The following is a 14,484-nucleotide window of genomic DNA, read 5'->3' as shown; positions in this document are numbered from 1 at the left end:
AGCCTGCCTCTGGCTACTGTATGAATCCACATGGTTTTCTTGTTTGGTTTTTTCCCCCGAGTAAAAGCATCCAGTTCATTTAATACCAGCCGGTGAACAGGCTTGGGACAACATCAGCTGCATTTTTTGGTGAGCTTATAGTGGGGTGAGGATGCCTGATGCAAGCTGTTATAAAACTATTAAACTACCCTTAAAAGAATCTCAGCCTCTTTCAAAAAGCAATTCTTGTGAGGAAAAGTCAGCAGTGTTTCTGGCAGGTCATGGAGAAGCGCATCCTTATCTCATTATAACCATATACAATACTACAAACATCATAAGGCTGTCAAAAATAGGTTAAAAAAGCTGAACCAACCGTCCTCCATGCACTGCTTCAACTTTCCAGGTCTGTGTGTCATTCTTGGGCTCTCACCAAGCTCCCTCTAATGGCCACAGACATCGTGTTTCATGTCCTCCCTGAGCTGCTGGCCAGGCCAGGCACGAGGTCCTGACGTCGCAGAGGGCGAGATGTGCTTGCGAGAGAAGGTCCTCCAGGTTTTTACCTTTTTAACGCATGTGGGTTCATCTCTCACCTAGCTCTTTTATGATCCCGTCTCCACCCTGTATCTTAACACTTCCCCAGGTTCTTACTTTTCTCCCCAGCCTCTGGAAACCTGCTGTCATCGCAGGGTTAATGCACGTCCTGCCCTTAGCTCAACCTGGGCACACACCCTAATATAATGAATAGATTACACTACTGAGGAATGGCAGCAGCATACGCCAGACAGTCTGTACATCTTTTTAAGTCCAGCTTTCTGATGTCTTCCTCGTGCCAGCTACGGAGGAGCTGCGGACTCAAGTCAGCTGTGATACAGGGACCAGGGACCAAAGCCCACAGCAGCACCGTGCCACTGCTGCTAACGTGACGATGGTGCTTGGTGCAAAGGGCAGTGCAGCTGGCCCTGAGCCACACCAGCGCTGTGCTGCCAGCCCTCTCTGGTGTATCACAGCCCTTCACACAGCCACACAATCGCAGAGCGGCTGGGGGTGGCAGGGACCTCCGGAGGTCATCTGGTCCTACCCCCCTGCTCAAGCAAGGCCACCTGGAGAAGGTCACCCAGGACCATGCCCAGATGGCTTTTGAATATTTCCAAGGATGGAGATGATATATGTCCAAGGGTGGAGACAGAGAGTTCACACCTTTTCAGAAAGGGCCTCTAATTATGTCTCCTTTTGGTACCTAATTTCAGACAATAAACAAAAATGCAGTCTACCTTCCTCAACATCCCCTCACCCTTAAAAAAGCCTTGAAACTGCCTTCCAGTGGATGCAGGAGCAGAAAAGTATAAATAGTTTGAAGAAGAAGATTGCTTCATTTCTGGAATCACTTTCAGAAACCCAAGCGGTGCAAAGAAATGTCCGAAGGCACTTCCCACTTTGGGAAATACCAGCCTAATTGCCTCAGGCCCTTCTGCTACGTTTAAAATACTGTTCTGTCCCACAGTGGGCCCAAACTAACAACTTCAGGGTCAGCAAGGGGATGGATTGCCCTTTCTTCAGCCAGCCAGCACCAGCTGGAAAAAACAGACAGACCTCAGGATCTGAAGACCAGCTGTATTTCCAAAGGCTTATCCTATTTTTCCACATATATCAGTTTCTCCAATACAGCCATAGTAAGTACTGTTACAAGGAAGCAGTAATTCTGGCTACAAACCTGGCCTCATGTACATGCTTGAAACATTACAGCTACGTACACACAACTAGTATTGATTTTTCTTTGTTTTTCTTTTGGCACAAACCCAGATGGAGATGGTTAACAAGAGGACGGTCCCCCTTGCAATAGCAAAACACTTAATGATCGCTTCTAACCTCTCTGCTGTTGCCCTCTTCTTTCGTTTTGGTGGGAGTCGCTGCTCCAGGTGCCTCAGCCTCAGATGGGAGTTTTTAATCTCTCCCAGGTTACCCGACCAAGCCACCTGTCTCTCAGTCTGACCAAAACCACTACCCTGCACTAGAGAAACCTTCCCTCCTAAAAATGTCAAACAGCACTAAAAAATGCAGTGAACGTTTTTTGACAAAACCCATGCTCCTTCAGAACATTCCAAATATTTGCTCTTCATTACTGAAGGCTTCCTGAGACACCCAGGGCAGTTCAGGGCAAGTTAGGAAGGGAAGAGAAGGGTCACTAGAAGAAGTAACATTTCTCCTGTTTGGTCAGGTAAATAGAGGCATTTTCCAGTGGGTACTGCTTTTAGCTCCTAATTCACCTGCACCCTGAGCGCATACTTGGACAAACCCCAGTGACAAAACCCAAGGATGAGAAATGCCTTTCAGCCAAAACCAGAAAGAAGTGTTGCGCGAAACCAGCAAAATGAAAGCACAAACCTCTAATTATTTTAATATTGGGTAGTGACAGTGTTGTTCTGTATTAGGAGCACAAACAACCCTTGGCCACAGGTTCATTGCCGTTTTGGAAAACAGTGGGCCTGGCACAGCGTTGTGGACAACACACTCGGGTAATTAAATAAAATGAACTTTGCGATAAATCGTGTGAACACATGTACACACACACACACACACACACAAAAGCAAACAGCGGATAATACTTTGCCGGATGGTAGAGCTCACTGGGTGTTGTTTCGGCACCGTTTCCCCTCATCCCAGAAGGTGCTTCTGCAGAATGTTGGCTGTGCCACCCTGGGGTGCCCCGGGCCACAGAATCACTGATAACCACGGGGTTTGTTCCTAAGAGACTGTCTCTTTCTGGTGCCCCAGAGTCAATGATGTCTGCACCATCATCTGGGGGGAAAACCACTCAGTAAAGACTCTGGCTGTCATCTCAGGGAGGAGAGAGAGCCTGAGTACGTAGGAAAGGGAGTTGTGCATAAAAAGGAGATACAAGGGAAAAGGAAGAAGGAAAAAAATATCAGAAAAATAAGTAATATAGAAGAGAAGATCCATCCGTCTGATATTTAAGCTGCTGTCTCTGTCAAGTGCATGTCCAGACCGAGCTGTGTGTTAGGACCACATGTGTGTGACTCTACCTTGCAGTGAATATTCCCCCAAAGGGAGCAGAGAGCCTATTTCAAAGTCAGTCCAGAACAACTTCCATTTCACCTCTTCAGACTCATATATATTTGTAATGTAAGAACCATAACCACTACTCAATTATTCAGTGTTATTTTTTCTGGCTTTCTCTGATCTGATTCCAGACTTGAGCCTTTTTGCATTGAGCTGCTCCCCATCTTCCTCAGTGCTCTTGCCATCGGCTCTTTGTTGGCTGAGGTTATGAGGCTCTGGGATAGTCTGGATAAAGAAAAACCTGAATAACACAGGTACCGCTGTTTCTACCTTGCTGTTTCTACCTTAACAGGGCATTTGCCCACTCCTGGATACAGGCAGGCATGTTACCCTGGGTACCTGCTGCAAGAGCAGGGAGCACCAGCTGGGGCTCCGGGGGAGGTTATCTGCAACGCCCAAACTCATGAACCTTCTCAGAGCCAGCTCATCGCAGAAGAAGACCCTTAACAGCAGTTTGCTTCCTGATTCTTCCTCAGGAAAATCAAACTCCCTTTCCCTCAGCTGAAGAAAACATTAATAACAAAATATCACAAGAAGCAGCAGCAAGAGATAATTTGTGTCATGGTGCCGAAGTGGAATAAATTCAATTGAGAGGAGTGTCACTGTGCACTTGGAATAAAGTTTTGACTTCTGAAGAACCACTTCAGAATAAATGAGAGCAGAGCTGCCCGTTTCCTTTTGACACAGGGTATCAACAGCAAAAAGGGCATTTTCCCACCAGTGCACTGCAGCTGCACTCCGGATGGGGCAGGTCTATTAATAGAGTAAGTAGGCAGTCAGATATGCCCTTCAAAAACCTGCACCGGGCTGTAATTCTTCAGTTTCTAATACACACATTGCACCACCCAGGGAAATTGTAGGGCTGGAATGCTTTTCATTTCTAGCATGATGAACAGGCCTTTTCGTATATTTACTTTGCTTCTCTCAGTGCCCATGCTACTATGTGTAAATAGAAAATTAATAGAGTTTATGGCTAAAAAGATAGAAATAAAAGGAGGACCAGAGCTGATGTCAATATAATCAGGAGGCATTGATCAGTGGAACACAAAATGCTTTCATTGCCTTCAAAATCAATATTGCAGGGGGAAAAAATAGATGTACACAGTCATACACACTCAGCTTAGCCACTGAACACTTCAGAGTCAAAATTCAGTTTTCCTAAATATTTTATGGATTCTGTTTTTTTTTTTTTTCCATTTCTTTAGGACTTCACTTCAGAAAAACAGGTAGGAGTCAGGCTCTCTGGAGTTAATACAGCCTTTTATTTTTGTCTGGCTTTATTTCATTCTGCTCTTGTCTTTGTCATTCCTTCTGTGCCCCGCAGTGAGCAATATTTCAGGCCAGAGCATTGGTTCAAAAGCCCAGAAACCGAGTGGCATCATTTGCACCTAGAAGTCTGCATTTCAGAATGAACCAACAAGATCCTGTCCAGGAAAAAGAAATAAGGTCTTCCCTTGGTCGTAATTTTACAGTACTGTGAAATCTCATTACATTTCACGAGTACTGAAGCCTCCTGCACTCTTCAGAAGAATTTAGTTCAGTTCTCATCAAAACCCAAATATAGATCCTACTCAACAACAGCAAATCGAAACATGTTCTTGAAGTGGTAAGAGAGTTGTGTTTAATATAGCTTACCAGTATTTTTATTTTTCTGTAATGGCTAGAAGCTAGTCATTAGTTAAACCCCAAGTGCAAAGTGCTGCACAAACATAGAAGAAAACACCAAACTTGTCCCAAACAGTTTAAAATCTATGTAGTAGAATAAAAGACAACAGATTTCTGTAGGTGAATGGAAAAACATAAAACTAATATGATATCGGTTCTGGTCTTTGTGCACTTGCTTGGAAAACTGTGAAGCATACAGTGGAGAAGGGCACTGAGAGGTAGCTGAGATTAAGAAACACAATCAAGTCTAGGTATCCAGACTAGACACTAAATGATATGTGATGGGTGAAGTATGGTAAGCCTATGGGATAGGCTTTGGAAGGTGAAGAGAAGAAACTTAAAAAGGTCAGTAAAGGAATGTATGGTGCTGGGAACACAGTACAGATGAGAAACTACAGAGGTGAGCCTTGCACATCGCCCTGGAGGACTATGAGCCAGGCAAAATCAGAGAAAAACAGAATCAAAATCAAGCATGCTGAGCCCAAATGAGAGTGTTAGCTATGTGAGGATGGGGAAGGTGATACCTTAGAGTTATGATAGAGTAAGAGTCTACAAAAACTCCAACCAACCAGGATATGAGCCTTGGGGGGAGGTTCTTCTTAAGTATCATTATGAAGTTGCCTTATTTGCTTCTTAACTCTCTGCATAAGCTGGCAGGTCCCCCCCAGATGCCCCAGTGTCAGTGCAAAATGCTGATGGTCTTCAAGTTGTTCTAAATTTAATTATTCAAATGCTTTAAACACCATTAGACATGGTGCCTTTGCCCTGTCTGAAGATTGTCTGAGACTTACTTTGTTCCTTTTCCTTGCGGTTGAAGCGCCACCACCTCAAACAGGATGAAATGCTGTTGTCAGTGATGTTAGTTGAAGTTTGGGTCATCGGGTTCAGTGGGTTCAGCTCAGTTTCCCTCCTTTTTGCCATTTGTACTGTAATGAAGTTTATTTGCCTGAGGCCACTCTATGGGCTTTTTTAAGATTTTCACTAGCTGTGAGTCAGTGATGAAGACAACCTTCCCTGCATCCTCTGACGCTGGTGGCATTAAATATGCAACCTTGGGACCCAACGCTCAGGCTTTGCCCCTGTGCTTTTGCAGCCACCCTGACACATTGGTAGTCCTCATGGACAGGATTCACCTGACCACAGATGCCAACATTTAGGTCTGAACAAGCGCTCAGATTCTTTCATCATTAATGATTTACTGTAACCCTACAGTAGCTCCTAAAATAGGTCTGGTGATTTTTTCCTTAAAAGTGTCTGTTCCTTTCACTAGGAAAAAAGGCAGTTTAGGGTGATGTCTACCTCATGGACATCTAAAGTCATGTGAGATGAATTCTACCTTACACAACCAATCTTTCATAGTTAGAAATTTTCTCCAAAGGTAAGAATGAAGATAAGAGGTGGCAGGGTGGAGAGTAGAATATTTTGCATCTTTGCTTTCACTCACATGCCCCTTTCGTTAATGTTTTTGTGATCAAGTCACCCTTCCATCCAGACATTGAGAACAAGGCAACAGCAGGTGCCTGTCAAAGGGGACATGTTTTCAGCTGAAGAGAGAGCTGAGCATATTCTCAGCATGATTGAGGCCAAATCTAACCTACTGAGTAACTTACATATTTATGTTTCAGTGTTTTCACATATCTTACAGTTACTACTATCACATTTTCTACAAAAGAAAAAGGCTACATCCCCCTTTCTTCAGTATAAGTCTTTTCCCAGTTTAATTTTAACATTTCTTCATACCCTTTTCTGTGTTTTTCATTTCTTGTCCCATCTCTAGTGTCTCTTCTACTTTCCTCTTCTCCTTTGCCAAAATGAATCTTCAGTTTCCCTTCCATATTCCAACTCTCTCTTCCTTGGAATTGTGTTTTTCTTTCTTTGTTTCCTCACTTGCTCACACCTCTCCCTTCTCTCCAGGCTTTCTGCCCTTCTCCCTCTTTTTGCCTTGTCTTATTGAGAATTTCTTTTCCTTCCCTTCTTGTCCCCACTAACCTCACCCAGCTCTCCCAGCAGCATGCTCTGGAGCAAAGCCAGTGCCAAGTTTTGTGCAGAAGATGACTCTGCACCGATGGCCATGGTTTGCTGTGCCACCACCTCGTGCTTCAACCACGTTTTCTGCCATGCGCCCATTGTTCCTCTTCACGTGCTTGCACTCCTGCCATCTCCTGCCTCTCCTCTTCTGCCAAACTGTGCACAGCTGAAATGATTGTGGCAGTAAAAAGGTCTCCACTGCTCTGCATGTCCTGGGGGGCCGAGGCATTGACCACTGGAACACTGCCTTAAAATAATCAATAACACTGGGTGGCACGCCAACGTCACGCTGGCCAACCAGGGATAACATGGGATATTTCCTCATTCTCTGGAGAGGAACAGCTATTTGTTTAATAGAGGCCGTCACCCAAAAACATTGCTGTGCCTCTCTCAGACCATCACGCTCCAGGAGAGAGTAGCTGGAAAGCCTGAAGCCACCGTGGGGAACTCTGGAGCCTGGAGGCCATCTTAGCCTCGTGTAGAAGGTAAGCAAAGCTATTTGCCTGCTTCCCTCAGCATTAAAAAGCAAAACTTTCTAAAACCCGAGTTAAAAATTAGAAGCTTGCTTTAGCCGCCTTGCTTAATGAAGCTGTAGAAAGTGCTTTTGTTTGCTGAATTAATAAAGTGTTTTGAGTGTTTCTGGCAATCCAGAGTGTTTGCCTAAGCTGTAATAACACGGTCAGATCCTCTGATGTACACAGGTGGCAAAGTGGCATTGATTTTGGTGGTAGAGGCTCTCACTAGGTCTGGTAATTGCTGTTTAGGTAAGTTCTCCTTGCAGTTTGAAGTGGTATTGAGATAGGTCAGAGAATGGGCTGTAAATCCCTGTTCTTCCAGCCAAAGAAGCGTCGCGTTGTTTCACATCGGGTGAGAATTGAGCCCTCCGGCTATGTGTGAAAGATGCAGAAGAGAATTTATAACTTGCTTACAAGACTTAGTTTTTATAGAAGGAAGCCAGGCTGTGCCTGTGCTTGTTTGCTTCTCTCTGGGAGGTGGGGGGGGGTGAGGTTGGGCAAATGCATGGAAAAGCAAAAGTTGTAATGAGATGGGAAAGCAGACAGGCAAAAGTCAATGTGAAAAAACAGCAAATGCATTGGGCGTTTGAGAGAAAGATGAGTGAAATGTCCAGTGTTGTTTCAATTTCCTTTCTCTCCCTCCCCGCTTCATCTTTCATTTGCACATTGTCGATCTGCTTAGATTTTTATCTCTTTGAGCTGGGGCTTGCAAAATGCCTTGCCCAGTTTTGAGCACTATATAAACAATAGGTAATGACTGTAAACCAAGAAGCATCTCTGTTAAAAATGTTCCCTTCTGGAGTAGTTTAATGCCAGTTAACTTGTTTTAAAGCTGGATTAAAAAGTATAACATGATTGTAAAGTGCTCAGAAGATAAGGCATATAAGCACTTATTAAAGCTCTTATTAAACTCATAGCAGCAGAGAACAATGCACGCTTTTTGCTATAGAGGTGAAAACTCAGAAGAAGTTTCCGACAGTCTCACCTAGCTCACAGCGCTATATGGCATCCCATAAGGTCTTTCTGTTTTCCCTCTCAGTTACAGAGGTCTGAGGACATTGGTCTGTCTTTGCGCCGTACTGCCCCTCTCCGCTGTCTTCATTCTGTCAATGAAGCCATTTTCAGTCTGTCTCTGGCTTTCGCAAAAATCTCCATACTGTCCTTCACCTGGGCCTTTTTGCTTGGGAACCCAACCTCGGTTGATTTCCGTACTCCTAGCCCGCTTAATACCTTCCCAACATCAACTTCTGTCACAAAACTGTCAGGATTAGCCAACGCACATGACTAAATTGAGGGACATTTCACTGTTTACAGCCTTAGTTATTACAAAACCTATTTGCATGTAGCAAGCATAGGCAGGTACGCGTGCATGGGTGCATGTGTGAGTGTGTAACATGGGTGTGTGTACTGAAACAGTGTGTATCCAGATTATCTTCCTCCTCTTACATTGTATAACTTGCTCATGGTAGAGCAAAGCCACCTTTGTAATGAACTGTCACCCTTCTCTGAGGACAGAAACCTGCAGACTGACATTTTATATTTTTATGCATTTGAAAGTCTTGCATTGGAGTGAAGCTATGACAAAACATCACAAAGAAGTTGTGATCAGTTTATGCCATAAAGTTGATGGCAGTGTGAAAGTTCAATAATCTCAGTTACAGCAGCCTCAAATTTCCAAGCTGACATGGAGAAATATGTTGTGGATCCACTTCTGTATTGATCAGCCTTTTCTCTTGGGCTGTGGATCACAGCATGGGTGCAGTATGAGCTGGGGTTGCTCACTTTGGTGAAGGGGGATCTAATAGCAGCCCACATCAAATTTGTAAGGCAGTGACAGAGAAGATAGAGTGATGGAGGGGGATATAATGAGGAGCAACAGCCACATTTGCAGCTTGGAAGATTCAGGTTGTACATGAGGAAAGACCTTTTCACAGAGAGGCTGGGGCAGCCCTGCAACAGGTCACCCACAGAGATGGTGGTAGCTTCATCTTTGGGGGTTTTCAAGGCTCAGCTGTGCAAAGCCATGGCTGACACAGCAACCTAGTGTTGGTGGTAGTCTTGCTTTCTGCAGGAGGTCGGACTGGAGACCTGCAGAGATCCCTTTCAACTAGTGCTTCATTTATGTCGATTCTTGGATTTTTAAAAGAGGATTCCTTGATTTTAAAAGAAGAACCTGACCACTGTGAAATATTAAGCTGCTGTTTTACACGTTATGGCAGATCCCTGAAAGTGAGGTGGGATGGCTTTGTGACCTATCCTTAGCAAATAGCCACAGGATTAGACATGCTTCCAGGTTTTCAGACATTTTAGCATGGGTGCCAAACAGCCCTGTAACACACAGTCTTATCTACCCTTATCTGCAGAATAAGCACGTCATCAGAAAGAGTAATGAAAGCTTCTCCAATTTTTGTTGACAGTGTAGCTTTTACTGAAATAGAGAAAATGCAGCTGGTGGTGGCCCTGGTGAGGCTCCCCAGTCTGCCCCAGCTCCAAGGCAGGGTTGGACATTTCTGTGGCATTGCTGGCAGTCAATGCCTGCTCTTCTAGACTTTCAGTGCAGGAGATTTCAAATCAGCTTCCCAAGACAGACGTCCCAGAAAACCTGGTGCAGGCACCTCCTGTTCTACCCAAGACCTTAGTCCCACCATGAGGTCTGCCAGCCAGGGTATCAATCTGTGCGGCCATGGCCGTGTTAATGATGTTCCGAATGGACAGATAATTGTCCATTAACAAAATTAAACTCTCCATTCATTTCATACCAAAACTTGTTTAGTCCTGGAAATTTCAAATAAATTGGGCTTGTTCAGCCTGGAGAAGAGAAGGCTGTGGGGAGACCTGATTGCGTCCTTTCAGTACCTAAAGGGGGCCTATAGGAAAGATGGGGAAAATCTTCTTTTTAGTAGGGACAGCTGTGACAGGACAAGGGGTAATGGTTTTAAACTAAAACAGGGTAGGTTTAGACTGGATCTAAGGAAGAAATTCTTTACAATGAGGGTGGTGAAACACTGGCACAGGTTGCCCAGAGAGGTGGTGGAGGCCCCATCCCTGGAAACATTCAAGACCAGGTTGGACAGGGCTCTGAGCAACCTGATCTGATTAGCGGTGTCCCTGCTGACTGCAGGGGGGTTGGACTAGATGACCTTTAGGGGTCCCTTCCACCCCAAAACATCCTATGAATCTATCAAACATTCCAGTTTTTAATAATTCCATTTTAAAGTGTCTGAAAGGAAGCGGCTCTGTAGAACAAGATTATCTGTGCAAGTCTTAACTGGAACTTTTCTTGCTTCAGAACTGATTCTTCTTTCATTAAAGAAGAAAACTGCTGAAATCCTGTGCTCCCTGTGCGGCAGTAACCCAAACCTCCCTGCGTCTTTCCTCAGCAGAGAGCTACCATGTGCACGGGGAAGTGTTCAAAGTGCATTGGGATCACCCTGTTCCCTCTGGCAGTATGTGCCATAGTCTCCAACATCCTCCTGTACTTCCCCAATGGACAAGTTCTGCAGCTCAGCGAGATAACCGATCTGGTCTGGTTTTTCCATGGCATTCTGGGAGCTGGGATACTGGTAAGAGAGAAGTGTCACTTCTGTTTCTTATGGGGTGTTTTTTTTGTTCTGTTTTGTTTTAAATTCAGGGCTAAGAAAACCTCTGTTAACAAAAAAAAAGACATAGAAATATCTTTTGCGTAAACATGTGAGCAGCTTACGCGGGGAGTTGGGGTTCAGGACTAAGAAAGTACATTCAGGACTGAAAAAGCCCCTAATCACAGGAATACAAGGTATTCCTGAAATAAGTGTCAGGACTCCAAGTCAGGAGGAAGCAAGAGGACTGAGAGGGGTGACATGGGTGTTCATGTCTCCATGAGTCAAAGCAAAGCTGAGGTCCTAAGCTCAGCTGGAGGGGGTGAGTTTTCACTACTGGCTGCACCCCCTCATTACTCCTCTAACTGATTTTATGATCACATAATTTGCAAAAAACATCAAGGGCAAAATTGAAACACGTTGCAGTAGGTGTCATTAGAGACCCAGTGAACACTCAATGAAAGTGGAGCTGCAAATGGCTTAAATCCCAAATGCCCCTTGTATTCCCACCCACCCACCTACCTCCTTTTGGGTTTGATCTGGTTTGTATGTGCTCTTCTGTAACCAGTCCTCCATTCCACCACTTAGGAAAGATCGCTTTTGTGTGAATACCCATAACTAGAAGGGAACATTTTTGGGAATACTGATCTTTCCAGTTCATTAGAAAGCCTGTTCCCTTTACGCTCCTCCAATTACCCACCCAAGTACAGATAAAAAGCTGAGCGAGTAACATCCATATGACACGTACTGGCTGTTACGCAGCCTAGGCAGATGTAAACTGGCACAGGCTGGCTACCTGCATGACAAAAACCTGAATGTTTAAGGATAATTAACTTAGAGAAAACCAAATCTCATTCACAGTCAGGCTATGATGCAGCCACCACTTAAGTCTATGGAAAAGCTACAATGGATGTGGTTCAGACTCATATTCCCCAAAGCAGAAACATGGTATAGGATCATTCAGTAAATTGTTCTCCACCAGCAGCTTGCCTGCTTCTTCTTCCAGCTACTACTTGGGCCTATTACTCATGTGGAGCTTGAACGTAAGCATGAGTCTGTAGAAGGAAGCCTAAAGGAAGAAGTGGAAGTACATCAGAGACCTGTGGAAAATTCGTATCACTGCAAGCCCAGGAGCCATTGGCGTTCAATGAAAGGAAGGCACATGTTAGGAATGAGAGCATCACAGGCTCATTGAAAATGTGCCTTCTTTTAAGGCTTCCAGAGGCTTGCCTGTAGCCAGCACCGCGTACATCAAAAATGAGAACAGCAAGTGAGGGGAGGAAAAACTTGCATTGACCTTCAACACATAGCATTAGGAGTAGTTATTGATCCACAAACAAGGCTGTTGAGAGTATATGTTTTCCAGAAAGCAGCATGGCAGATGCCCACAGGTGAAGAGAAGGGGAAAGAAAGTATCATCAGCTCCATTTTCCAGGTGCTGGAAGCATGGAAAAATGAAGACTGCCTTCTGGGCCTCATAGGGAGCTAAACAAGGGCAAGAGTGCCCCGTGACTGAAGCCTGGGCCATATCCTGACACCACAATAAGGACAGACTGGGCTGCACTCTGTTCCCCCCATGCACCCAGCTTATCCCCAAAGGAAACTCAGGAAAGTCATGCCAACAGGTTGCCAGGGATTGGAGAATCTCCCTGTAACCAGGACACAACCTCTAGAGCCTCTAAAACTTCATAAGAGCCTGGCCTGGCTCTGTGAGCCAGAAAACCTGCCTCCGTCTGGGAATTTCATCCATAGACTGATACCTGGATCACCAGCACACTCCTCGGCTGCCAGCCAGCCCCACCCTTTCCTTCTCTTCTCCTGCTTCCCTAATGGAAACACTTATGACACGAAAGCCTCTCCATTTCCTTATTTCAAAAGGTTGGGGTGTAAAGAGAGGAAGACTGGCTCCGTGTGTCATAATGACATCTTTCCTGATGGAAAGCCTACGTGCAACACTGGGAAATGCCTGACCAAGCCATGGCTCACGCGCAGCCCTCATTTTACTGACAACAGCCAAATCTAGCAAATTCTCATTCCCATGTCAAAAGGCAGGTGTTTATAATCAGGCGCTGCAAAAAAAGAAAGCTGCCAAGCAAACCCTTCATCCTGAGCCAGGCTAATAAACAACACGAAGGTGTTCATAGCTTAGATGGGAAACCTCCGAAGAAGAAAGACAGCCCTGGAGGAAAGGGAGTGTATGTGATGGGCAGAGGTATCAGCTCTCCTGAGTGCCAGACAGCGGCACGCTGGGGCTGAAGCTGCCGTGGCGACCACCTGTGGTTATTTAAGAACTGACTTCTTTCCAGGAAGAGGAGTGTATTTTTAATCTCAATGCTCTACATCTGCAGGCCTCCAGCTGTGGTCCAGCCACCACTGCAGGTGATGGAGGCTGCCTCTGGGATGTGCATAAAAGGCAACAGAGAGAAAATCCTTTGAAAAATATTGAGGGGCCTGCAAATCTAAGCAGGTTTCATAACACTGTCCTACACAGTCTAACAGAGATATTAACACTATGCACATAAATTCCCCAGACTTCACTCACCATGGTGTATTGGGTTTGCATGACCAGCTTTTGGTAATGCATGTTTATGGAGAAACCAATTTGTCATCCTTTGTATCAGATACTGCCATCAAATTCCTGCGTAATGTCCTTGTTCTGTGCCAACTTCTTTGCAGGGACTTTGTTATATTAAGTCTCTATACAAAGACTCACCCTGAATTCAGATCAAATTTAACGAGCGAAGGCAACTCTGTGCAAGAGGTTGATTCTCCTCCTGGCAGGTATAATCTGTGCTCACAGGGCAGAGGATCATAGCTGGTACCTACTCTCTCTGGTTTTTCAGAACACTTTTTGCTTTTATGCGGTTTTCCACAGGTCTCAAGCAATCCAGAATTTATCCCATCAAAACCAGTCTGAAATGTATATTTCTTCAAAGTGAATAGAAACCTAAGTTCCCGTGGGACTGTGACACAGGAGTCAGGAAGAAAATGAAAGGGTGAGAAAAGGACATAGCAGCAAATGGAAAATGTTAAGAAAATAAGGAGAACTGGGTAAATTGAAGAAGGATCTTGCAAAGGCAAAGGTACAAAGTCAATTTTGTAGGCACACTTAAGTTCCACATCACTGAATTACGATGAGACTTAGATGAAACTTTCCCCTTGATTTCCATCTTGCTGAATGCCCGTAATGAAATGGTATTCAGGCTTCGGAGACCATTTGATCTTTGCAGAGTTTCTGGCTGATTCCTATAGCCACTCCATCGGCCGTAGCATTACTGCCTGGAAAGTGCCTGGGCTGGCTTTCCAGAAGAAATACAAAACCCCTGTAACTTTGTGGTTAACTCTTCTATGTGGGTTTACTGGGTTTGTGTGCCAAGGTTTTGGTAGTGGGAGGGATACAGAGGTGGATTCTGTGAGAAGATACCAAAAGCTTCCCCCATGTCTGATAAAGCCCACACCAGCCAGCTCCAAGATGGCCCCACCGCTGGCCAAGGCCGAGCCCATCGGCAACGGTGGTAGCACCTCTGGGATAACATGGTTAAGAAGGGGGAAAAATAACTGTGCAATTGCAGCCAGGGAGGGGAGTGAGAGGCTGTGAGAGGAGCAGCCCTGCAGCCCCCCAGGCCAGTGCAGCAGGAGGG

At 45.0% G+C, this 14,484-nt stretch overlaps 1 protein-coding gene across 1 annotated transcript in view; it reads left to right on the top strand.

The window, feature by feature from the left end:
• The first annotated feature begins 10,657 nt into the window (after positions 1–10,657).
• The window catches only part of LOC104131711 (transmembrane 4 L6 family member 1), a 12,489-nt gene continuing 8,662 nt past the window's right edge, over positions 10,658–14,484 (top strand). Inside the window, exon 1 of the mRNA XM_035900466.1 lies at positions 10,658–10,828. Within this exon, the coding sequence (XP_035756359.1) occupies positions 10,658–10,828 (171 nt within the window). The remainder of the gene's footprint in view (positions 10,829–14,484) is intronic.

This window comes from Egretta garzetta, unplaced genomic scaffold (assembly GCF_000687185.1).
Source record: "Egretta garzetta isolate BGI_Z169 unplaced genomic scaffold, ASM68718v1 scaffold58, whole genome shotgun sequence".
Taxonomy (NCBI): Eukaryota; Metazoa; Chordata; class Aves; order Pelecaniformes; family Ardeidae; genus Egretta; species Egretta garzetta.
This window is presented reverse-complemented; position numbering and strand designations above follow the sequence as displayed.